Genomic DNA, 27,150 nt, shown 5'->3' on the forward strand with positions numbered 1-27,150 from the left:
TTACTTAAAGCCTTGTGACTTTCACTTTGCTTATCGGTATTATGTGCAATATTATAGTTATCATGTTTGCCACTATATCAGACTATGCTGCCATGCCATGTGTTTAAATTACCTTGTTCCCATCTGTTTTGCATAATATCATATTAAGTGTTTACGTATGTTTTAATGTTATTTCCAGGTTTGTTTTGTCCACCATTGTCGTGTGTTTGTTCTGTCTCACCCTTGCCGGATTTGGCAATTTTATGACCACTTTGTGGTTTATGTGTTATTAATAAAGTTAAACTTTTTAATACTATGATTGTGGTGCCTTTGTTTGTAGGTATTTATTCATTATGGTTGGTTAACCACACTAGGATACATTATTGGTGTTGTGAACTTTCTGTTAAAGGTTACATTTTAGGGGTTCTTTTTTTTTTTTTTTCTGTTTTTGTCTTTCTACTCGATGTAACACCTCACTTTATAATTGTTTCGTTTTTTGTCGCACCAGGACAGTTCGGCTCTGCTCCCTATATGTGCTGCATGAGCCCCACAATGCCCCCCTATATAAACTGTATGAGCCTTATGCAGCCTCCCTATATACACTGCATGAGCCCCACACAGCCTCTCCATATACTGCATGAGCCCCGCACAGCCTCCCTATATATACTGCATGAGCCCCACACAGCCTCCCTATATATACTGCATGAGCCCCACACAGCCTCCCTATATATACTGCATGAGCCCCACACAGCCTCCCTATATATACTGCATGAGCCCCACACAGCCTCCCTATATATACTGCATGAGCCCCACACAGCCTCCCTATATCTACTGCATGAGCCCCGCACAGCCTCCCTATATATACTGCATGAGCCCCGCACAGCCTCCCTATATATACTGCATGAGCCCCGCACAGCCTCCCTATATATACTGCATGAGCCCCACACAGCCTCCCTATATATACTGCATGAGCCCCACACAGCCTCCCTATATATACTGCATGAGCCCCACACAGCCTCCCTATATATACTGCATGAGCCCCACACAGCCTCCCTATATATACTGCATGAGCCCCACACAGCCTCCCTATATATACTGCATGAGCCCCACACAGCCTCCCTATATATACTGCATGAGCCCCACACAGCCTCCCTATATATACTGCATGAGCCCCACACAGCCTCCCTATATCTACTGCATGAGCCCCACACAGCCTCCCTATATCTACTGCATGAGCCCCACACAGCCTCCCTATATATACTGCATTAGGCCCGCACAACCTTCCCTATATATACTGCATGAGCCCCACACAGCCTCCCTATATACTGTGTAAGGCAGTGACCGGTGTCACATGCGAGGGTCGCTATGTATCCCCCAGGATGTGCTTAGAAGCATATTAGATCTGCTGGAATGCCCTGTGCTCACAGCAGGTTTGCCTGTGAGACACAGGGAAGAATAAAAGTGAGTGTGAACTGGATCAAGTTATTTGACCCAGAAGTTATTCAGGAAAACCCGGTATAGGCTTTTATTTTTGAAACGGACTGCAGGAAGGCAGTGGGGCCGGTCCGTTTCCTCCAGCCCAGATCTTATAGTGGCCCATGGCTAGTGTTGAGCGATACCGTCCGATACTTGAAAGTATCGGTATCGGAAAGTATCGGCCGATACCGGCAAAGTATCGGATCTAATCCGATACCCGATACCAATACAAGTCAATGGGACACCAAGTATCGGACGGTATCCTGTATGGTTCCCAGGGTCTGAAGGAGAGGAAACTCTCCTTCAGGCCCTGGGATCTATATCAATGTGTAAAAGAAAAAAAGAAAGAATTAAAATAAATAATAGGGATATACTCACCCTCTGACGCGCCCTGGACTTTACCGGCGTAACCGGTAGCCGTTGTACCTAAGAATGCGCGCTTGAAGGGCCTTAGATGACGTCACGGTGCTCTGATTGGTCCGTAGCAATCACAAAGCCGTGACGTCACCTAAGGTCTTTCAAGCGCTTGAAAGACCTTAGGTGACGTCACGGCTTTGTGATTGGTCGCGTAGCGGTCACGCGACCGCTACGGACCAATCAGAGCGCCGTGACGTCATCTAAGGCCCTTCAAGCGCGCATTCTTGGGTACAACGGCTCCCGGTTACGGCGGTAAAGTCCAGGGGCCGCCGAAGAGGTGAGTATATCCCTATTTTTTATTTTAATTCTTTCTTTTACACATTGATATTAATCCCGATACCACAAAAGTATCGGATCTCGGTATCAGAATTCCGATACCGCAAGTATCGGCCGATACCCGATACTTCCGGTATCGGAATGCCCAACACTACCCATGGCCATAGAATCTGGAGGAAAGAAAAAAAAAAAACCATGGAAGAGAGTTTGGGTGTGTTAGTGTTGGTCTGGGAGTCAGACCTAGCAGGAGCTTTATGAGGAGCTCTGTCTGTGTGGTGCAACACGGGCCAGGCAAAGCCTAAAAAGCCTGACACCCCAGCGTACACGGTGGTGTATTACGTTCACGGCAACGGATTGTGGACTGTCATTTATTTTTCCCGGCTGCATACCGAAGGACTTGTTTGCTTACTTTTTCCCGTTTGTGAGTTTGCTGTGAAATAAACAAGACTTTATTTGAACTTTATATGGGTCACTGCCTATTCACTGCACAACAAGGACATCGCTACATCACATTTGGTTGGAGAATGCGGAGCAGTGTGAATTAAGGCATACCCCAACACCATTTGCATGTCTGTTATTAAGCCTGCTACATTACAATTCAGGCCTACAGACAAAATGGAGGAGATCCTGAGGCAGCTGGTCCTCACACAGCAACAACAGCAACAAACTAATAACCTGTTGCTGCAGCAAATTACAGCCCTGCGTGAGGCACCTCCAGCACCAACCCCGGAACATTGCGATGCCCGAGACAAGGTCCGCTCCGCTCTGAGGAAATTGAGTCCGGAAGATGATGTGGAAGCTTTCCTCACCGTCTATGAGCGCACGGCAGAGCGGGAGAATCTGCCAGCAGCACAGTGGGCTGAAGTTGTGGCTCCGTTCCTGAGGGGTGATGCGCTAAAGGCCTACTTTGACCTCAGTCGGGAGGATGCCCAGGACTATGCCAAGCTAAAAGGTGAGATCCTTGCCCGACTGGGGGTTAATACGTATGTGAGAGCTCAACGGGTGTTTTCTTGGACTTTTGTGGAAGCCCAAGCTGCCCGGTCTCAGATTTTTGACTTACTGCAGCTTGTGAAACGGTGGCTCCAACCTGAGACTTTAACCACAAGTCAGATAGTGGAGAGGGTGGTGGTCGACCGACTGGTGAGGGCTCTGCCAGCAGCCATACAGCGTTGGGTGGGTCAAGGGGACCCGGGTACCCTAGACCAGGTTGTAGGTCTGGTAGAGCGGTATAAGGCCACCCAGGACTTTATACGGGACACTGCTCCGCTTCGGCTGTCACGTAAGGCTCCGCCAGCTCAGGAGTCTGAGAAAAGTCCACGACCCTCCACTGGGACAAAACCGGACCGAGTCCGTGCTGAGGGGTTGTCTTGGAAAGAGAGTGACCACAGACCTGTGTCCCCTAAGCTGGCCTCAAGGTTACCTCGTGCCACAGTCGTTACGTGTTGGCGATGCCAAGAACCTGGACATGTGGTTGCTAATTGCCCTCTAACAGAACCCATGGACTGCGGGTATACCCGTCGGGTGTCTATGTATGCCCAGCCAGTCTGCATTGCCACTACAGACCCTGCCGGTACCGAACCTCAGCTGTGTAGAGTACTCGTTAACGGGTACCAGACGGATGCTCTCTTGGACTTAGGGAGCTTGGTGACCCTGGTACACGGGTCCCTGGTTGCTGGGGACAGTCCTAATGGACGAAAGGTGAGGTTAGTGTGCATACATGGGGACCTCCGAGAGTACCCGACTGCGGAGGTCACTTTCTCCACCCCATGTGGAGAGATAAAACGTGGTGGGCGTGGTAAAGACTCTTCCGTATGGGACTGTGATCGGTAGAGACTTGCCCCTGTTCTGGTCCCTCTGGGAGAACAGAGTTAACCCTCTCAGGGTAAAAAGCGTTCCAGGTGCAGAACCTGAAGATCCCGAGTCAGGGATACCTGCCGTAGGGGTCGCCACCATAGGGACAGTGTGTAATCCCGATGGGTTTCCCCTAGAGGTATTGGCAGGAGAGGTGGAGGAGAATCTACGAATTCCTGTGCTGGAGGTGTCACCTGGTAAGTTCGGGACTGCCCTGCTCCAGGATCCCACTCTGACCCGGGCAAGGGAAAGAGTAATTGAGGTGAATGTTGTGGCACAACAACCTGGTGCAGAAAAAGAGTTTCCCCGGATGATGATCAACCAGGAGTTACTGTACAGGGTTGATAAAATCCGGGATGAGGTGGTGGAACAACTGGTAGTGCCCCAACCCTATCGTCGGGCGGTACTCGACATGGCTCACACTCACATGTTGGGGGGGCACTTGGGGGCCAAAAAGACGTTAGAGCGCATATTACAGAGGTTTTTTTGGCCTGGTGTCTACGCTGAGGTTACCAAGTACTGTGACACGTCCTGAGTGTCAACTAACCTCACCCACCATGAACTACCGGAGCCCATTAGTGCCTCTGCCCATCATAGAGGTACCTTTTGAGCGGATAGCGATGGATCTGGTAGGACCAATAGTAAAATCCGCCCGGGTCCACCAGCACATATTAGTAGTCGTAGACTACGCCACCCGGTATCCAGAGGCGATACCGCTCCGGCACACTTCGGCTAAACTAATAGCCCGTGAACTGTTTGCCATGTTTTGTCACCTGGGGCTTCCCAAGGAGATCCTTACAGATCAGGGAACCCCTTTTATGTCTAAAGTGACTAAGGAGCTATGTAAATTGCTCCAAATTAAACAGTTACGTACGTCAGTGTACCATCCACAAACCGATGGGTTGGTCGAGAGGTTTAATAAGACCCTCAAGGCCATGCTCAAAAAGGTGGTCGCCAGGGATGGGAGGGATTGGGATGTTATTGCCATATTTAATGTTCGCCATACGCGAAGTACCGCAGGCGTCCACGGGGTTCTCCCCATTTGAGCTATTGTATGGCAGACACCCGAGGGGACTGCTGGATGTAGCCAATGAGACGTGGGAACAGGAGCCCACTCCACATAAAAGTGTAATCGTGTATGTGGCAAGTATGCAGGATCGGATTGCGGTCGTGCAACCCATAGTAAAGGAGCATCTGTTGGATGCCCAGGCCACTCAGAGCCGTACATATAATAAAAGGGCCACGGTCAGGACCTTTAAAGAAGGAGACCGAGTGTTGATACTAGTACCCACCCCAGAGAGTAAACTCATGGCCAAGTGGCAAGGGCCTTATGAGATACGGGGGAAGGTGGGGGAAGTGAATTACAAAGTGTACCAACCCGGGAAAAGAAAACCCGAGCAGCTGTACCATGTAAACCTGCTAAAGGCCTGGAAGGACCGAGAATGTTTGGTCACAGAAGCAACTACGGTCATACAGTCGGAAGTCCCTCTGGCACTCGCCAAGGACACAGCCGGGGGTGAGGTAAAAGTCAATGATGACCTCACAAAACAGCAGCGGTGGGAGGCTCGAGCTTTGGTACAGCAGAATATGGATGTATTCTCAGAGCTGCCGGGGCGAACCTCAGTGATTCAGCATGACATTGTCACTGAGCCCCGGGTAAAGGTGCGGATGAAACCCTACCGAGTGCCAGAAGCCCGAAGGCAAGCCATCGCGGCCGAGGTAAAGCGAATGCTTCAGTTGGGAGTCATTGAGGAATCCCGAAGTGAGTGGGCTAGCCCCATTGTACTAATACCAAAACCTGATGGGTCATTACGCTTCTGTAATGACTTTAGGTAGTTAAATGAAGTGTCAAAATTTGACCTGTATCCCATGCCACGGGTGGACGAGCTAATTGAGAGACTGGGGAAGGCACAGTACTTCACCACGCTGGATCTCACGAAAGGTTTCTGGCAGGTTCCCTTAACAGAGTCAGCGAAAGAAAAGACTGCTTTTATAACCCCAGAGGGTCTCTTTCAATACGTTGTCTTACCATTTGGGTTACATGGGGCTCCGGCCACATTCCAGAGGCTGATGAACATTGTGTTAGCGCCGCATAGAGATTACGCGTCGGCCTATTTGGATGACATAGTCATCTTTAGTACCGACTGGGATACCCATCTGTCCCAGGTACAAGCAGCGCTGGACTCTCATAGAGCCGCAGGGTTAACAGCAAACCCAAAGAAATGCGCAATAGGTCTCACGGAAGCCCGGTACTTAGGATACGTGATCGGCCGAGGGGTGATCAAACCTCAAGTGAACAAAATTGAGGCCATTCAAAACTGGCCCAAGCCCTTAAGTACCAAACAAGTGAGGGCATTCCTTGGCATCATTGGGTATTACCGTCGATTTATACCCAATTTTGCTGGTAAATCGGCTTCCCTAACGGACCTGTTAAAAGGGAAGAAAACGGTGATGGTCAAGTGGAATCCTCAAGCAGAGGAAGCTTTCCAGTCTCTGAAGTCGGCGTTGTGTGGACAGCCGGTCCTCATCAGCCCCGACTTCAAGAAAACCTTTATTGTGCAAACCGATGCCTCAGAGGTAGGCTTAGGAGCGGTGCTGTCGCAAGAGGTGAACGGGGATGAGCATCCAGTCACCTATTTAAGCAGGAAACTGACCCCGGCAGAGAAAAATTATAGCGTAGTGGAGAAGGAGTGCTTGGCGATTAAATGGGCCTTGGAGTCCCTACGCTACTATTTGCTCGGGGGTCAGTTTTGGTTGGTAACGGACCATTCACCCCTGGTCTGGATGAGAAATGCAAAAGAGAGGAATGCCCGAGTCACCAGATGGTTCTTGTCCCTACAAAACTTCAGCTTCTCTGTGGAACATCGGGCTGGGAAATCACAGGGAAATGCGGATGCCCTGTCACGGGCACCATGTATGCTGACAAATGTTCAACCCCACAAGTCTGAACAGAGGGGGGTTATGTAAGGCAGTGACCGGTGTCATATGCGAGGGTCGCTACGTATCCCCCAGGATGTGCTTAGAAGCATATTAGATCCGCTGGAGTGCCCTGTGCTCACAGCAGGTTTGCCTGTGAGACACAGGGAAGAATAAAAGTGAGTGTGAACTGGATCAAGTTATTTGACCCAGAAATTATTCAGGAAAACCCAGTATGGGCTTTTATTTTTGAAACTGACTGCAGGAAGGCAGCGGGGCCGGTCCGTTTCCTCCAGCCCAGATCTTATAGTGGCCCATGGCCATAGAATCTGGAGGAAAGAAAAAAAAAAAACCATGGAAGAGAGTTTGGGTGTGTCAGTGTTGGTCTGGGAGTCAGACCTAGCAGGAGCTTTATGAGGAGCTCTGTCCGTGTGGTGCAACACGGGCCAGGCAAAGCCTAAAAAGCCTGACACCCCAGCATACACGGTGGTGTATTACGTTCATGGCAACGGATTGTGGACTGTCGTTTATTTTTCCCTGCTGCATACCGAAGGACTTGTTTGCTTACTTTTTCCCGTTTCTGAGTATGCTGTGAAATAAACAAGACTTTATTTGAACTTTATATGGGTCACTGCCTATTCACTGAAATTATTAAAAGGAGGAATAGAGCAGCACAGCCCCACTGAGCGTAGAGATGCAGCAGCGTGGAGTATGTCAGCAAACACCAGAGCATGCGGCAAAGACTGGAGGTGCTAGCGTGGAAACATAAAGTCCATAGCAGAAAACAGGAACGGAGAAAACGCCAAAGCACTCACCAATCTCGCAGTTGAATGATTCTTTATTGCTTCATACAAAAAAGTCTTCACGGCACGGGGGAAGGAGGAACAAAGTGCGGGAGTGCAATGGACGAGACAACGGCCGTTTCGCGCTCGGTAACAGCGCTTCAACAGGTCTGAGTCAGAAAGGAAATGACGCCAGTATACATAGGTGAGTACAATTAACCCCCACCTGCGTCAGCTTCCCACCTGACAACAAAAAGTGCACGGTGCAGTTAAAAAAACGATTTAAAACCACATCTTAAAGCACATGAATCTGTGACTATCTAGGACAGTATGAAATTATTCCTAAAATCAAAGTCTATCGCATCATTAGTGAAAAATCACAAAGACGCTACATGCGGAGTCATTTTTCCGAGTGTTGTTATTCTTCTTAACATCACGCTCAAGCGTCTCAAAAAGCGGCCGGGGTTCTCCCTGGCGTCCATTGATGTGGTCAGTCTGTATACCAGCATCCCCCAGAGGCTTGGCGTGGATACCATCAAACGCATTCTGCGCACCACTGACAGAAGCCCAGAGTACATTGATTTTGTATGTGGAGGCCTAGATTTTATACTCACACACAATGCCTTTACTTTTGCGGATGATTGGTACAGACAGACCACTGGGACTGCCATGGGGACCCCGGTCGCATGTACGTTCGCCAACCTGTATATGGCTGTCTTTGAAGAAGATTTTCTTTACTCGGGTAAAAACAGGTTCCTGAAACACATTCAATTTTTTGTGAGATTTGTGGATGACCTTTTTGTAGTGTGGGATGGCACAAACTGAATTTGAGTCATTTGTCACCTACCTCAATAGTTGTAACACCATGGACTTGTCATTTACTTATAATTTTGGAGGGTCTAGTCTTGATTTTCTGGACGTGTCAGTAGAGGTGTCTACTAATGGCCTAAAGACTTCCGTTTTTAGGAAACCAACTGCGGTTAATTCCTTTCTACATTATAATAGTTTCCATCCCCATCACACTAAAAGGTCACTGCCATACAGTCAGTTAGTAAGAACTCGACGCACTAATAACACTCAGGAGGGTTACATGAAACAATCTAAAGAGCTTCTCACTAGATTTCGAGAAAGGGGGTACCCAGAGGATGTATTGGAATCAGCAGCTAGTCGAGCCGAAACCGGTGCATTACATCCACGCACCAAGACTTCCACCGGTTCTGAGCAGCGATTCACTTTCTGCTTCCAATACAGTCCACTAGATCGGGAGATCAGATCGGTGATTTATAAACACTGGCATGTTCTTGAGAGAGACAGGGAACTTATGGGCAAAACCACAGGAGGCCCACTGGTCTCCACGAGACGAGGTACTCGTTTAAGAGACACTTTGGTACACAATTGGTTAACCAACAATCACGCCACTTGGTTAGAACGTTCTGTCTTTAAAGGCAATTTTCGGTGTGGCCATTGCCGACATTGCCGGTCCCATATTGTAGGCCAGACTATCAATATTGGCCCTATCACGCATATTGTACAACAATTTATCTCTTGCAAGACAGACTGTGGTATATGTCTTGTTCTGTCCTTGCAAGAGATTTTATATATGTAAAACCATCCGTAAATTTTACATACTGTTTAGAGAACATCTCAAATCGGTCTCGTCAGGGAAAGGCGTCCCCAGACTGATCCAACATGTGAGAGAGTGCCATGGAGGAAACTCTGAAGTATTAACCTTTGCAGGGGTGGAAAGAGTTTCTCTCCCAGTACAGGGAGGTGATCTCCACAAACTATTACTACGCACAGAGGCCAGATGGATTATGCGTACACAAGCCACTGGCCCAGCTGGGATGAACGATAGAATAGACATGTCCATTTTCCTTTGATGTGCTTGTGTCATTCTGATGTATTAGCTTTGGTGTGTCTCTGTTCTAGTTCGATTATTGTGTATTAGATCGATATATTAATTTGAATTTCTGCATGTTCCTTTTCCCTCAACAGATTTTTTTGAGACGCTTGAGCGTGATGTTAAGAATAACAACGCTCGGAAAAATGACGCCGCATGTAGCGTCTTTGTGATTTTTCACTAATGATGCGATAGACTTTGATTTTAGGAATAATTTCATACTGTCCTAGATAGTCACAGATTCATGTGCTTTAAGATGTGGTTTTAAATCGTTTTATAACAGCACCGTGCACTTTTTGTCAGGTGGGAAGCTGACGCAGGTGGGGGTTAATTGTACTCACCTATGTATACTGGCGTCATTTCCTTTCTGACTCAGACCCGTTGAAGCGCTGTTACCGAGCGCGAAACGGCCGTTGTCTCGTCCGTTGCACTCCCGCACTTTGTTCCTCCTTCCCCCGTGCCGTGAAGACTTTTTTGTATGAAGCAATAAAGAATCATTCAACTGCGAGATTGGTGAGTGCTTTGGCGTTTTCTCCGTTCCTGTTTACTGCCTATTCACTGCACAGCAAGGACATCGCTACATCACAACTGCATGAGCCCCACACAGCCTCCCTATATACTGCGTGTGCAGCGCCCCAGGGTCCTGGTCGTTGCAGTAATATCATTCTCCTCTAGGGGGGAGTGATGTTACGTTTGGAGGCAATAAAGGAGATCTCGTTACTAGGTACCACATGCATACAACACATTTCATACTCCATTCCACCAGGGGGAGCCATGCTCCTATTTATTAGGGCACTCTTCACACTTAGGTAAAACTGGTGGCCTGGAGAGGAAGTTAGGCAGTTGCTGGCTGAGCTTCGGCTCAGGTAGTTGGTCCCTGACAGGGGTGGCATCCTTTCACAGGCCTAGACTGAAGGTCACGGAGCTGCGCCTGCCCCACGTGCGGCAGTTCCTAAGAAAGGACACGAACGGAGAACTGTATTGTAGAGAGTGAGAAGGAAGTCATAGCAAAAAGAGTGGAAACCAGGAGTTCTGCCCTGCAAAGGCTGCCTCCTTCTGAAGCGCAGGATCCGGTAGCCAGAACACCGAGGGAGCAACAGTCCTTTATGCCTTGCTCCAGAGACCGGCAGGACAGCTAATTTCACGTTGCTGATCCGCCCCATAGCCAGGAGGCAAGGTGGCACCTACAAGAGGCCGGTGCGTGCTAGAGTCCCTGTAAAAGCCTCAGGCCACCGGTCATATGGGTTGTCCTATCCATCTGGGGGACAGAGAGAGAGACATAACATCTAGAACATCTACAACAGTTGTGAGGACCTTATGAGAGGCTCAGCAATAAGGTATTACAACACCCAGGCACTAGAGGAAGGCTACTGATTTCCACCTGGATAAGGGGACTCTGGATTTGCCTCCAAACAGTCCGGACTCTCCCTGCCCTGTGATCTGTGCTCTGGACTGTGGATGCTGAAGCCTTCAGTAAAAAGGTAAAGAGACTGCAACCTTGTGTCCTTGTTCTTCACTGCGCCTCTCACCATCCACCATCTACGCACTGGGGATACACTTCACCTGTGGGAAGGTATACCATCTAGCTGCAATAACATCACCCCAGCAGACCCCTTAACCGCTTTACCCCAAGGGTTATTTGCACGTTAGTGACCGGGCCAATTTTTACAATTCTGACCACTGTCCCTTTGAGGTTATAACTCTAGAACGCCTCAACGGATCCCGGTGATTCTGACATTGTTTTCTCGTGAAATATTGTACTTCATGATAGTGGTAAAATTTCTTTGATATTACCTGTGTTTATTTGTGAAAAAAAGGAAATTTGGCAAAAATTTTGAAAATTTCGCAATTTTTCAACTTTGAATTTTTATGCAATTAAATCACAGAGATATGTCACACAAAATACTTAATAAGTAACATTTCCCACATGTCTACTTTACATCAGCACAATTTTGGAACCCAAATTTTTTTTTTGTTAGGCAGTTATAAGGGTTAAAAGTTGACCAGCAATTTCTCATTTCTCCTTCGCCACATTGGGGGACACAGGACCATGGGGTGTTATGCTGCTGTCACTAGGAGGCTGACACTAAGTTGAGACAAAAAGAGTTAGCTCCTCCCCTGCAGTATACACCCTCATGCTGGCTTCCAGAGACCCAGTTCAAGCTTAGTGTCCGTAGGAGGCACACTGGATTTAACACTTTTTTACCGGACGAAGGGGCGACGGAACCTTTCAAGGCTTCGATCTCCCCGAACCAACAACAAGCGAGCACGGGAGTTTTACCTCTCCTGCGAAGTGGGAAGCCACTGCCTGAGCTGATTCTTTGGGGGAGACGGGCCCCTTTCAAGGGACCGATCTCCCCCCGTCCTTACAGACGAGCACATGGAGTGTCCTCCACGTATCCTCTTCTACAGCCAGGCCTATTGCCGGACATTCTGCCCTAACACCTCCAACCCTATTCCCAACCGTAAATGTAATCCTAACCCTAACTTTAGCCCCAACCCTAACTGTAGCCTTAACCCTAACCCTAATGTGAAAATGGAAATACATTTTTTTAATTTTTCCCTAACTAAGGAGGTGATGAAAGGGGGTTTGATTTACTTTTATAGCGGGATTTTTAGTGGATTTTTATGATTGACATCCGTCACACACTAAAAGACGCTTTTTATTGCAAAAAATGGTTTTTTTGCGTCACCACATTTTGAGAGCTATAATTTTTCCATATGTTGGTCCACAGTCATGTGAGGTCTTGTTTTTTTGCGGGACGACGTTTTTATTGGTAACATTTTCGGGCACGTGACATTTTTTGATCGCTTTTTATTCTGATTTTTGTGAGGCAGAATGACCAAAATCCAGCTTTTCATGAATTTCTTTAGGGGGGGGGGGGGGTTTATACCGTTCCGCGTTTGGTAAAATGGATAAAGCAGTTTTATTCTTTGGGTCAGTACGATTACAGCGATACCTCATTTATATCATGTTTTTATGTTTTGACGCTTTTATACGATAAAAACTATTTTATAAAAAAAATAATTATTTTTGCATCACGTTATTCTGAGAACTATAACTTTTTTTATAATTTCACTGATGATGCTGTGTGGTGGCTTGTTTTTTGCAGGACAAGATGACTTTTTCAGCGGTACCATGGTTATTTATATCCGACTTTTTGATGGCGTGCTATTCCACTCTTTGTTCGGCGGTATGATAATAAAGCATTGTTTTTTGCCTTGGGTTTTTTTTTTTTTTTTTTTTTTACGGTGTTCACTGAAGGGGTTAACTACTGGGAGTGTTATAGGTCAGGTCGTTACGGACGCGGCGAAACTAAATATGTGTACTTTTATTTTTTTAATTTAGATAAATGTATTTATGGGAACAATATATAATTATTTTTTTTTTTAGGAATTTGTTATTTTTTTACACTTCTGAATATTTTTTTTTTTACACTAACATTGCCCCAGGGGGGGTTTGGGGCGCGCACGCATCATGTTATAGTGTAAGATCGCTGATCTGACACTTCGCTCATCTGACACAGTGCTCTGCAATCTGACTTACAGTGCTGCAGGCTTACCAGCACCTGCACTGAGCAGGCGCTTGGTAAGCCACCTCCCTGCAGGACCCGGATGCAGCCCCACGGCATTTTGGATCCAGGGCCTGCAGGGAGAGGAAGGTAGGAGACCCTCGGAGCAACACGATCACATCGCGTTGCTCCGGGGGTCTCAGGGAAGCACGCAGGGAGCCCCCTCCCTGCCAGATGCTTCACTATACCACCGGAACACTGCGATCATGTTTGATCGCAGTGTGCCGGGGGTTAATGTGCCGGGGGCGGTCCATGACCGCTCCTGGCACATAGTGCCGGATATCAGCTGCGATAGGCAGCTGACACTCGGCCGCGCTCCCCCCGAGAGCGTGGCCGATCGCTATGATGTACTATCCCGTCGGTGGTCATACGGGCCCACCCCACCTCGACGGGATAGTATGTCTAATGTCAGAAAGGGGTTAAAGCACCCACACATCCTCCCTACATACTGCATGAGCCTCACATAGCCTCCCTGTATACAGCATGAGGCTAGGCCACTCCTCCACCAAAGAATTCAGCGTAGATGGAGACAGCGAGCAGGCGGGCACGGTGCGGCCCGTGGACCTCTAGTTTCCATCCCCATGGCTGCCTTTGTTCCCGGGCCAGACTGAGACAGCCACAAGGCTGAATGTGGCCCGCGCTCCGCACTTTGTCCAGGTCTGCATTACATCATTCTTATCTATGGGATTAATAGATGGACAGAACTGGAGAGGTGAGGAAATGTACGTAGTGAGACTTATCAATGTGTCTCTCCGTAACCAGCATTACACAGTATTGAAGAAGACTTCTAGTGAGCACTGTCAGGACCCTGTGTCTGAGGGATGGGGAAGACCCCTGAGCCCAATCACGGGGCCTCCACCTCATCCTCTGATACATGAAGACCTCAATGACCAGAAGATCCTAGAACTCGCCTACGGGATGATGGAGCTGCTGACTGGAGAGGTGACAGTGCTGGGAATGCTGGGACATTATACAGTAATGCTGTGAAAGGATCGGAGGATGATGGTATCATTGTATGTGTCAGGTTCCTATAAGGTGTCAGGATGTCGCTGTCTATTTAAACGTGGAGGAGTGGGAGTATTTAGAAGGACACAAAGATCTGTACAAGGACATCATGATGGAGGTTCCCCAGCCTCTCACATCACCAGGTAATAGACAGGACTAAATACACACGGCCTATAATTATCTGTATGTAAATAATTAATTCTGTCCCTGTATGGGTTTCCTCCAGATCTATCCAGTAAGAGGACAACACCAGAGAGATGTCCCCATCCTCTTCTTCCACAGGACTGTAATCAAGAAGATCCCAATGTTCCTCTAGATTATCAGGTAGATGGAGAGAAGGTGTCATGTGATCCACCCCCCCCCCCCCCTTGATGTGTAGAAGGCTGTGAAGGTCTTGTGTTCGGTCTTGTTTTATCCACCAGTATTATGTTTTATACTTGTGTAATGAGAATAGTGGAGATGGCAGGATTAGAGCTGATCATAGATGTGACTTCTCCATCTGTCTGTGACTATTACGATGTTTGTTTCAGGGTGAAGACCTGACCCATATTAATACTACAGAGACATATGTGAGGGGTGATGAGTGGTGTAAAGAGGAGATTCCTACATATGACCACCAAGGTGAGTAGTGACCGCTAAATACTGAGAAGTCACAGATTCTTCTCAGTCACCAGCTGTGGCTGCTTTATCAGTGGTGTAGTCCGGCCGTATTACAATCCTGTGATCACCATTTTGCTTTTAGACCACTACATTCTCCTCCACACAAAACTGTTCAAATGACTTTGGGTAATGAAAGCCCTTTCCTATAGAACTTAGAACCTGGAGTATCCACCTGCACACTGGGATTAGAAGACCCTGACCCTTACCTGCCCAGGTCGGTAAACTACAAAGCCAAATGACAGTCTACGTAGAATGTACTGACAAGTTAGGAAATGACTTGAAGAAAAATATTATAATGGGCCTGTAAGAGAAATCGGAGGGTAATGATGCTGTTGGCTTAGTAGATTCCTGATATCTTATTGGATGAATCTACCTTCTTTCCCTTCTAGGCTGCTGAATGTGCTCATATGGTCCCCACAAGACCAGGTTCAGTCTTTCTGGCTAAATTTCACTTTTATGATTGATAACATAAAATGTGTAGTGAAGGCCAAGTGTGAATTTCTGTACAATAACAGAGTTTCCCTTTATCCTGACTTTTCAATTTCTTTTAAAACTGACTAACTTCAAGAAGGATTGTGATAAACTCCATAAAACACATTACACCTATGCCATGATATACTGTATATCTAAGCTGTGCTTGGTTCATGGCTGTATATCTATATTTGACACCTCAGCTCTGAACTAATAGAAATACTGGTAGTTCTTTAAAAGTCTAATATTTCTTCTTGAAACTCATGTGATAGAACATATTGGCCTTTACAATAGTTTTTATTGCCAAGAGCCACAGAGCCTCATACTCTAATTACCCCAGAGATGTTTCACCATTAGTTACTAATTTTTTTTATACTTAAAAACTGTTCAGCTTGATCATTTCAGCAGACTTGTTACTGTGTATAGTCACAGTTTTGCCCATCAACCTTTAACCCCTCTACATCCATCTGGACTTACAGACAGACCCCTAGGTTGGGCCACGATAGCAACAACAATAGTCACGTAGTCTGATCACAGCCGGGGAGGCAGAGAAAATACAAAATCAGAAGACGCAAGAGTAGTCAGTAAACAGGCTGGGGTCACAACAGGAAACAAATACATAAGCCGGGAGCTGAGCACAGAGGACTGAACCAGAGGAGAACAAGGTTGTATCTGGCCGCTTTCAGCAACATGCTTTCAGCTTTAGTAGGGTGTGGTGCTTTACAAATGGCTGAAGCAGGGAGCATATTCCTTCAGTTGGACAGCGCACACACACCTATACTGCCAGACTGGATGGTTCTCACAGGTCGCATGCACTTTACTCTGCACTGCCCAGAGATTGTTTTCAATGTCTCCTCCATTTCCAGCACCTGCAGAATGAATAAGGCGGCGCCGGGTGACAGAAGCAGACGTCATAGGAGCAGGTCCCAGAGGAGATGTAACCACATCATTTGCAGATGCACTAATATGACAAAATGGCAAAACAGAGCAGGAGAAATCCCCACATAAACCAATGTGGTTTGGGCACATTACAAGGCTCAGAAGCGAGGGGGAGATTTGACTTTGGGAGAGCAGATTTTGCTGGATTTGTTTATGAAAGCCATGTCTCTTTTAAAGAGACTTTGAGCCATTAATAATGTGAAAAACTATTTTTCCATTGACAGATTATGGACGTGAGTGGGGACTTGTTTTTTGTAAGATGAGTATACAGTAACTTTTTATTGGTATTATTTTCTCCTACATGACATTGGTGACATTGGTGGCTTTTTATTCCATATGTGGGAGGCAGAATAAACAAATAGTTGGGACACCACATTCTACTGGTTCATGCTATAAAGTTTTCTATTCTACTGTGAACTGTCAGTTTCTTGGTGAATTATTCAATATTTTACATAACTTGAAATTTTCACTGACCGTTTAAGTTGAAATGTTCAGAAATATAACATTTGAGGATATTTTATTGAAAAATAAGTTTGTTTTTTTTCTCAGCAGATGACTGTACCAGGAGATCAGAGGGACAGCTGACATCTTCAATTTTTAAATCCGATGATCTTGAGATCCTACAGGATACAATTGAAGTGAATGCCATTACTCCAGATATACCATCATGCATTCATAGCAAATATCTGTCATCTGATCCTTTCAAACAGATTCTGTCCTCTGATTCATTACCGTCTACTAAGGAAAATCAAAGTCACAAAATAAGCATTAAAAAACTAACTGCTCCTAAAGCAAAGAAGACATTTTTATGTTCAGAATATGGAAATAGTTTTCCCCTTCAAAAGTCTTTTCTTAAGCATCAAAAAATTCACACAGCAGAAAATAGATTCTCTTGTTTCAAATGTGGGAAATGTTTTAACCAGAAATCAGATCTTGTTATACACCAGAGAACTCACACAGGGGAGGAGCCTTTTTCATGTTCAGAATGTGGGAAATATTTTAACCAGAAATCGCATCTTGATCACCACCAGAGAACCCACACAGGGGAGAAACCTTTTTCATGTTCAGAATGTGGGAAATGTTTTATCCGGAAAGTGAATCTTGATCAGCACCAGAGAACCCACACAGGGGAGAAGCCTTTTTCATGTTCAGAATGTGGGAAATATTTTAACCAGAAAGCGCATCTTGATTACCACCAGAGAACCCACACAGGGGAGAAGCCTTTTTCATGTTCAGAATGTGGGAAATATTTTAACCAGAAAGCGAATCTTGATCACCACCAGAGAACCCACACGGGGGAGAAGCCTTTTTCATGTTCAGAATGCGGGAAATGTTTTATCCGGAAAGTGAATCTTGATCAGCACCAGAGAACCCACACAGGGGAGAAGCCTTTTTCATGTTCAGAATGTGGGAAATATTTTAACCAGAAAGCACATCTTGATCACCACCAGAGAACCCACACAGGGGAGAAGCCTTTTTCATGTTCAGAATGTGGGAAATGTTTTATCCGGAAAGTGAATCTTGATCAGCACCAGAGAACCCACACAGGGGAGAAGCCTTTTTCATGTTCAGAATGTGGGAAATGTTTTACCCGGAAATCCTATTTGGGTAATCACCAGAGAACCCACACAGGGGAGAAGCCTTTTTCATGTTCAGAATGTGGGAAATATTTTACCCATAAGACGCAACTTGATTACCACCAGAGAACCCACACAGGGGAGAAGCCTTTTTCTTGTTTAGAATGTGGGAAATGTTTTAACCGGAAATCGGAGTTGGTTAGGCACCAGCGAATTCACACAGGAGAGAAGCCTTTTTCATGTTCAGAATGTGGGAAATGTTTTTGCCAGAAATCCGATTTGGGTAATCACCAGAGAATTCACACAGGGGAGAAGCGTTTTTCATGTTCAGAATGTGGGAAAAGTTTAACCCGGAAAGCGAATCTCGATCTCCACCAGAGAACCCACATAGGGGATAAGCCTTTTTCATGTTCAGAATGTGGGAAAAGTTTTACCCGGAAAGCGAATCTCGATCTCCACCAGAGAACCCACATAGGGGATAAGCCTTTTTCATGTTCTTAATATGGGAAATGTTGAAAATGCAAATTGTATTTTCTTTAAGGGGTTGTCATCATAATAGGCCTCGTTAAAATAAAAAATATTCACCTTCCGTGCCTGTGCTGTTCTGGCAGTATCGGCACTTGCATTCTTGGGGCTCATATGAGGTTGTTACATTACGCAAGCCCTGTGCCCAATCAGCCCCAGCTTCACTGTTCCCACCCTCAGACATATTTAACATTAACAGGAAGCCAGGGCGGCGACTTCTCTTTGACTTCTTCTTTCGATTTGTCCGAAGATATGAATAGTGAAGCCAGCGCTAATTGGATGCAGGGCTCACATTACATAACAAGCAGAGCCCCCGAAACACAAGTGCTGACACCACTGGAACTGCGCCGGCATAGGAGGTTTATAGAAGTGTTTTTATTTTAACAGGACCAAACATGAGGAATGAGAAGTCAAAATCCTACAAAGAGAGAAGTCCTTATCATACCTAGAGTGAATTACTGGAAAATCATTTTGTTGACCATCAAAAATAACTTATACGGGAAGAAACGATGCAGTGGGGAAAATAAGTATTTGACACACTGCTGATTTTGCAAGTTTTTCCACTTACAAACAATGGAGAGGTCTGTAATTTTTATAGTAGGTATACTTCAAATGCGAGAGACAGAATCTAAAAGTAAAAACCAGAAAATCACATTCTATGATTTTTAAATAACTAAAATGCATTTTGTTGCATGAAATTAGTATTTGATCACCTACCAGCCAGCAAGAATTCTAGCTCTCACAGACCTGTTAGTTTTTCTTTAAGAAGCCGCCTACTCTGCACTCATTACCTGCATTATTTGCACCTGTTTGAACTCGTTCCCTGTATAAAAGACACCGATACACACACTCCAAACTCTCCACTATGGCCAAGACCAAAGAGTTGTCTAATAACACCAAGGATTAAATTGTAGACCTGCACAAGGTTGGGATGAGCTAGAGGACAATAGGCATGGAACTTGATGAGAAGGGAACAACTGATTGCTCAATTATTAGAAAATAGAAAAAACAAGATGACTGTAAATCTTTCTCGGTCTGGGGCTCCATGCAAGATCTCACCTTGTGGGGTAAGGATGATTCTGATAAAGGTCAGGAATCAGTTAAGATTGGGAGGACCTCGTCAATGATCTAAAGAGAGCTGGAACCACAGTCTTAAACATTACCATTAGTAACATACTACGCTGTCATGGATTAAAATCCTGCAGGGGATGCAAGGTCCCCTGCTCACGCCAGCACATGTCCAGGCCTGTTTGAAGTTTGTCAGTGACCAACTGGATGATCCGTATGAGGCATGAGAGACAGTCATGTGGTTAGATGAGACAAAAATAGTACTTTTTAGTATCAATTTCTCTCACCGTGTTTGGACTAAGGAGAGTGAATACAACCCCTAGAACACTGTCCCACCTGTGAAGCATGGTGGGGGAAACCTCATACGTTAGGGTTGCTTTTCTGCAAAGAGGACAGGAAGACTGCACCATATTGAAGGGAAGTATGGATGGAGTCATATATTGTGAGATTTTAGCCAACAACCTCCTACCCTCAGTAAGAACATTGAAGATGAATCGTGTCTGGGTCTTCCAGCATGAAAATGACCCAAAACTCTCAGGGCAACTAAGGAGTGGCTCCGTAAGGAGCATTTCAAGGTCCTGGAGTGGTCTAGCAAGTTTCCAGACCTGAACCTGATAGAAAATCTTAAGAGAGAGCTGAGCTCAGTTGCCCAGCTACGGCCCCGAAACTTGAAAGACCTGGAGAAGGTCTATAATAGTGTTTCTCAAATCCAGTCCTCATATTCCCACAACAGGTCATGTTTTCAGGATTTCCTTAGTATTGCCCAGGTGATAATTTCATCACCTGCTCAAGCATTAATTCCATTGCCTATGCAATACTAAGGAAATCCTGAAAACTTGACCTGTTGTGTGGTCTTGAGCACTGGAGTTGAGAAACACTGGTCTATATGGAAGAGTAGGCCAAAATCCCCGCTGCAATGTGTTTAAACTTTGTGAAGAACTACAGGAAACGTCTGACCTCTGTAATTGCAAACAAAGGTTTCTGTACCAAATATTAAGTTCTGTATTTATATTGTATCAAATACTTATTTCATGTAATAAAATGCAAATTAATTATGTAAAAATCATACAATGTGATTTTCTGGATATTTTATTATTCTGATTCTCACAGTTGAAGTATTTCTATGATAAAAATTACTGACCTCTCCATTCTTTGTAGATGGGAAAACCTACAAAATCAACAGTGCATCGGATACTTACAGTATTTTCGCCACTGTATATGTTGACAAATTGTACAAAAACATAATATAATTAAATGAGAAGGGGAAATTACCTTAGAACTTACCGTATTTCTTGGACTGAGACACTTTTAATTAGATCATTTTTATTAAGAAAATTACACAGTAAAGTTTTAACAAAGATATTTTCAATGTTACAGGATATCATTATATGTTATTGTTATACATAACATTCAATAAAGTTATCTGCCAAGGATTTGATTTTTTTCATTCAAACAAATACAAAAATAACACGAAATGTGCATCTCTTGTTCCACATCTTGGACAATCTGCATTTGGATGTACCCCAATTCTAAAAAGAAAGCCTTGTTCTATATACTCCTATGTACAAGGTATATCTGGGAGAGCCTCTGAGATTCCCATGGGGACAGTCTAGGTGTGAACTCCAATACCTCTTTTCACTGTTCTTCCATAATCAGCCTCACATCTGCTTCCTATTTTAATGTAGCTATCAGGGGATGGTTTCCCATGTGAGACTGTAAGAGTTGCTGATAGATGTTTGAAATTAGTCCGGTTGTGTATTTTGCCACCGCTATTGAGCTTAGTAAATAATTTTTCTGTACATCCAGTGCTGCAGCGATAAGTTGAGTCAGATATGCATGCCTAAGTTGTAGGTATCGAAAGAAGAGGCCATGAGGCTATCCAAACTCTTGTTGTTTGTTAAAGCTTTTAAGTGTTCAATTTTCTACTAACTGATCTAAAGTCTGAATTTCCCTTGATTCCCAACCTCTGAAACCAGCCAACTTGTCAAACTCCAACAGTCGCTGATTTTTTTCATAATGGGGTAAGAGTATTCCCTAATCCCCTAGTCTCTTCCCCTGTCCCACACCTTGTACATCATTGCTAAGGTTGGTCTCTATCTGTACTAAGTGCCCACCTCCACCACCTATATGGTTGACACACATTTATTGTCTTGAAGGACATGACTACCATTCTTGCCCAGACTTTCTCTTACCACATGACGGCACCACGGAGAGAGGGATCTGCCCTCAGGGACAGGAAACCCAGAGGTTAAAAAGGCGGGACCTCTCTTCCACCTCAGTTCGGTTTCCTGTCCCTGACGGGGAACCTACAGGTGACATACCTTCGTCGCGGGATGCCGGGGACCATCTGGCCGATTACAAGCAGCGGGGGGCTCTGCCGCGGTTAAGGTGGAGTTTTCATCCCTGAAGGCACAAATACGGGATCGGCGGGCCCTGCGTGTGTGCAGGGAAGAGGCAGTGAAGAGGACACAGTTAAAGCAGGGTGAATGGGAATTAAATCAGGAGATATTCAACCACATTGTGGATTGTTGGGGAGTTCCGGAAATTGTTTGCGAATAAATCTATCTAAACCAGAAAACAGGCATTCTCTTCAATCGACCCATGGGGGAATCCAGTGACCCTAGATGCCTTTCTAATTCCTTGGAACTTCAAACTAGCTTATGCCTTTCCTCTGATAGTATTAATTCCGTTAGTTCTGAATAAAATCCAGGAGGAGGGGGCGAGAGTAATTATGATAGCCCCGTTTTGGCCGAACAGAGCGTGGTTCCCATGGCTACGCTTAATGTCCGTAACAGAACCATGGGTTCTCCCGGATATCCCAAACCTTCTACGTCAGGGGCCAATAAATCATCCGCACATATAAAATCTGCATATGACAGCCTGGAATTTGAGAGGGAACTTTTAGCGAGAAAGGGGGTTTTCTTCAAATTTAGTTTCAACCCTTTTGTCCAGTAGAAAACCAGTAACTAGCAGAGCATATGGCAAGGTCTGGAAAAAGTTCCTCTCTAATTCAAATGTCAGCGTGTCGGGGAAAATTCCAATTCAGGAAGTGCTAGAATTCCTTCAGAAAGGATTAGAAAAAGGGATAGCAACAAATACCCTTAAGGTTCAAATCGCAGCATTAGGTGCTCTATACAACTATGACCTAGCAGGAAACCATTGGGTTAAAAGGTTTATTAAAGCCTCAAGTAGGTCCAAACCAGTCCTACACCACACTTCGCCTCCCTGGGACCTAAACCTAGTACTGTCTGCACTAACTAAAGCGCCTTTTGAACCTTTGTCTCAAGCTTCCTTAAAGATAATCTCCCTGAAAACTTCTCTTCTGGTAGCATTAACCTCAGCCCGCAGAATTAGTGACTTGCAGGCTCTTTCAGCTTACCCGCCTCTAACTCAGATATTAGAGGATAGAGTAGTCCTTAGGACTGACCCATCTTACCTGCCTAAGGCTGGGTTCACACTGCGTTAGTGTGACCCGTTTAATGGACTACGTTACACCGTGGCATAACGCAAACGCCAGCACTTGCGCTAGCAGCAGCCCGTTAGCGTATATGCTGAATGGGCTGCTGCTAACGCAGTGTGAACTTAGCCTAAGGTAGCATCGCGGTTTCATGGATCTCAGCAGATATCCTTACCATCTTTTTGCCCAAATCCCAAGAATGAAAAGGAAAAATCTCTACACACATTAGATCTCAAGAGATGCCTGACCCAATATATATCAGCCACAAGAGAGTGTAGGAAAGGCAGGTCTCTGTTTGTGGCCTTTATTTGGACCCTGAAAACAAACAAAGCATCAAAAGCCACGCTGGCGAGATGGGTAAGGGATGCCATCACTCTAGCATACACTTCATCTAATGAAGCCATTCCAGACGGGATCAAAGCTCATTCAACTAGATCGGTAGCAACCTCTTGGGCAGAGCAAGCAGGAGCATCGATCGACCAGATATGTAGAGCAGCCACTTGGTCTTCTCCCTCTACATTTTCCAAACACTACCAACTGGACCTATCTTGCTCTTCAGACCTAACTTTTGGTAAAAGGGTCTTGGAGGCAGTAATCCCACCCTAAAACACATTCTATGAAAATCTCTCCGTGGTGCCGTCATGGGGTAAGAGAATATCGTAGTTACTTACCGACAACGGTATTTCCCTGATCCCATGACTGTACCCGTATATTCCCTCCCTTTCACGTGTGGGTGTGCACACTAGTAAGCAACCATTAATACTTAGTCACGAGGTGTCTTTAAAAAAAAAAAAAGTTAAATTATTTTGCTGTTTAATAACCATTTAAGTTACAGCTGTAGTCCTGTTAAGGCTCTGTAAACCAAACTGAGGTGGAAGAGAGGTCCCGCCTTTTTAACCTGTGGGTTTCCTGTCCCTGAGGGCGGATCCCTCTCTCCGTGATGCCGTCATGGGATCAGAGAAATACCGTTATCGGTAAGTAACTACGATACTTTCCCCACCCATGAAAATGTTGCATCTGCGAAGCTATAAAATGCATCCATGGATCTGGAATCTCCAAACCTCTTTCAGTTTTATCCTTGCATTTCTCTTGCACCGTATCAGTTCTCTAAACAATGACTGCACCTTTTGGAATATGGAAGGAGGGATCCAATATGGGGAATTGTGAAGAAAATACAACAATTGTGGCATCAAAATCACTTTAATGAGATTCGCCTGACCTATTACAGATGGAGGAAATTACACCACACAGTTATTTTGGATGTAAATCTGTCTAGTAAGGGGTTAATGTTTAACACTATATAATCTGTAATATTAGACCTGACCACCACACAGATATTTAATCTGTTCCACCACTTGTGTCCGAGCTGGTGCAATTGTTTCCATATGTGGGAGAGAGTCAGTGGGAATATAGATGACTTATCCCAATTGATGCTGAGGCCTGATCTCGCACCAAACTCCATTATATATCTGTCATTATTGGCCCTCAGATGACTATATCGCCCACATACAGTAGCGTCATTGGCACACTGATTCACCTCTGTGAAGTAATTACACGCAAAACCAATGAAGTCCTTGGAATCTCTGTTTACATGTCAGTGGCTTATTGCTAATGAAACAAGGAGAACTAGGAGAGGTGAGAGCGGCGCCTGTTGTGAATTCTGCTTTTGGGCTCCCTCCGGTGGTTGTAGGTGGTAATGCAGTTCTCGGGGTTGCAGCCCTGGTCAGGTGTATCCGCTTATTGCAGTTCTGACTGGGGTATTTAGGCGTGCAGGATTCATTAGTCCTTGCCAGTTGTCCATTGTTTTTGGAGGTTTTGTCCTTGCCTGGTTCCTTCTGCCTTGCTGCCAAATCTGCAAAGATAAGTGTCTGGTTTTTGTGGCACACATGCTGTGTGCTTAACAATTTAGTACTATTCAGTGTTTTTTTGTCCAGCTTAGATTGTATCAGTATTTTCTCAGTCTTGTTGGATTCTCAGGAGTTGCAGATATACATTCCATGTCTTTAGTTAGATTGTGGAACTTGTTGTATTTTCTGCTGTGGATATTTTTAGAGTTTTAATACTGACCGCTTAAGGCCCCGTCTCACATAGCGAGATCGCTAGCGAGATCGCTGCTGAGTCACAAGTTTTGTGACGCAACAGCGATCTCAGTAGCGATCTCGCTATGTGTGACACGTACCAGCGATCAGGCCCCTGCTGCGAGATCGCTGGTCGTGTCGGAATGGCCTGGACCTTTTTTTGGTCGTTGAGGTCCCGCTGACATCGCTGAATCGGTGTGTGTGACACCGATCCAGCGATGTCTTCACTGGTAACCAGGGTAAACATCGGGTTACTAAGCGCAGGGCCGCGCTTAGTAACCCGATGTTTACCCTGGTTACCAAAAAAAACAAACAGTACATACTCGCCTTTCGGTGTCCAGGTCCCTTGCCGTCCGCTTCCTGCTCTGACTGCCGGCCGGAAAGTGAGAGCAGATCACAGCAGTGACGTCACCGCTGCGCTCTGCTCTCAGTGTACAGCGGCACTGTCAGAGCAGGAAGCAGACGGCAAGGGACCTGGACACCGAAAGGCGAGTATGTACTGTTTGTTTTTTTTGGTAACCAGGGTAAACATCGGGTTACTAAGCGCGGCCCTGCGCTTAGTAACCCGATGTTTACCCTGGTTACCGGGTGCTGCAGGGGGACTTCGGCATCGTTGATGACAGTTTCAACGATGCCGAAGTCGTTCCCCTGATCGTTGGTCGCTGGAGAGAGCTGTCTGCGTGACAGCTCCCCAGCGACAAAACAGCGACGCTGCAGCGATCAGCATCGTTGTCTGTATCGCTGCAGCGTCGCTGTGTGAGACGGGGCCTTAAGTATTCTGTCCTATCTTTCCCTGTTTAGCTAGAGTGGCCTCTTTTGCTGAAATCTGTTTTCTGCCTGTGTGTGTCTTTCCTCTCCTATTCACAGTCAATATTTGTGGGGGGCTGCCTATCCTTTGGGGTTCTGCTCCGAGGCAAGATAGTATTCCTATTTCTATCTATAGGGGTATTTAGTCCTCCGGCTGTGTCGAGGTGTCTAGGGTTTTGTTAGGCACACCCCACGGCTACTTCTAGTTGCGGTGTTAGTTCAGGGTTTGCGGTCAGTATAGATTCCATTTCTCCTGAGAGTCTCATGCGGCTCCAAAGTCACCGGATCATAACAGTACAACTGGCCAACAATGAGTTAAATGCATGTCAGAAGAAGGGAAGAAAGGTGTTGAGTCATTTTTTTTTTCTGCAGTCTGTTTTGCCTGTTCCTCCCTCTTTTTCCCTGGGTGGCTGAGGAGTCTTGTATTAGCATGGATGTTCATGAATTAGCTTCTCGTGTAGACCAGCTTGCTGCTAGGGTGCAGGGAATTTCTGATTATATTGTTCAGACTCCTGTTTTGGAGCCGAAGATTCCTACTTTTGATTTGTTTTTTGGTGACGGGTCTAAATTTGAGTTTTAAAAACAACTGTAAACTGTTTTTTGCTTTGAGACCTCGATCCTCTGGTGATTCCATTCAGCAGGTTAAAATCGTTATTTCCCTGCTGCGTGGCGATCCACAGGATTGGGCATTTTCCCTGGAATCTGGGAGTCCTGCTTTGCTTAATGTAGATTCCTTTTTGCAGGCTTTAGGACTATTGTATGATGAACCTAATTCTGTGGATCAAGGGGAGAAGACCTTGTTGGTTCTGTCTCAGGGCCAAGAGGCGGCAGAATTGTATTGTCAGAAATTTAGAAAATGGTCTGTGTTGACTAAATGGAATGATGATGCTTTGGCGGCAATTTTCAGAAAGGGTCTTTCTGAATCTGTTAAAGATGTTATGGTGGGGTTTCCCACTCCTGTCGGTCTGAGTGATTCTATGTCTCTGGCCATTCAGATTGATCGGCGCTTGCGGGAGCGCAAAACTATGCATACTGTGGCGTTGTCCTCAGAGCAGAGTCCTGAGCCAATGCAGTGTGATAGGATTCTGTCTAGAACAGAACGACAAGGGTTAAGACGTCAGAATAAGTTGTGTTATTGTTGTGGCGACGCTTCTCATGTCATTTCAGTCTACCCTAAGTGGACAAAGAAGATCGCTAGTTCATTTACCATTAGTACTGTACAACCTAAATTTCTGTTATCTGTGTCCCTGATCTGCTCATTGTCATCATTTTCTGTCATGGCGTTTGTGGATTCAGGCGCCGCTTTGAACTTAATGGACTTAGAGTTTGCCAGGCGTTGTGGTTTTCCCTTGCAGCCTTTACAGAACCTTATTCCTTTAAGGGGCATTGATGCT

At 45.6% G+C, this 27,150-nt stretch overlaps 1 protein-coding gene across 5 annotated transcripts in view; it reads left to right on the forward strand.

Annotated features, from left to right (window-relative positions):
* LOC143767229 (uncharacterized) overlaps positions 1–20,841 on the forward strand; it is a 44,763-nt gene extending 23,922 nt beyond the window's left edge. For 2 of the 5 annotated variants that reach the window (XM_077255402.1, XM_077255399.1), the window contains exons 3-7: positions 13,932–14,111; positions 14,194–14,317; positions 14,401–14,498; positions 14,705–14,795; positions 16,794–20,841. In XM_077255402.1, coding sequence (XP_077111517.1) covers positions 13,932–14,111; positions 14,194–14,317; positions 14,401–14,498; positions 14,705–14,795; positions 16,794–18,322 — 2,022 coding nt within the window. In that variant the 3' untranslated portion in view covers positions 18,323–20,841. Of the gene's footprint in view, positions 1–12,710; positions 12,792–13,931; positions 14,112–14,193; positions 14,318–14,400; positions 14,499–14,704; positions 14,796–16,793 lie in introns of all 5 variants that reach the window. The other 3 variants (XM_077255403.1, XM_077255400.1, XM_077255398.1) reach the window with 2 other exon arrangements.
* The last annotated feature ends 6,309 nt before the right edge of the window (positions 20,842–27,150 follow it).

This window comes from Ranitomeya variabilis, chromosome 4 (assembly GCF_051348905.1).
Source record: "Ranitomeya variabilis isolate aRanVar5 chromosome 4, aRanVar5.hap1, whole genome shotgun sequence".
NCBI lineage: Eukaryota > Metazoa > Chordata > Amphibia > Anura > Dendrobatidae > Ranitomeya > Ranitomeya variabilis.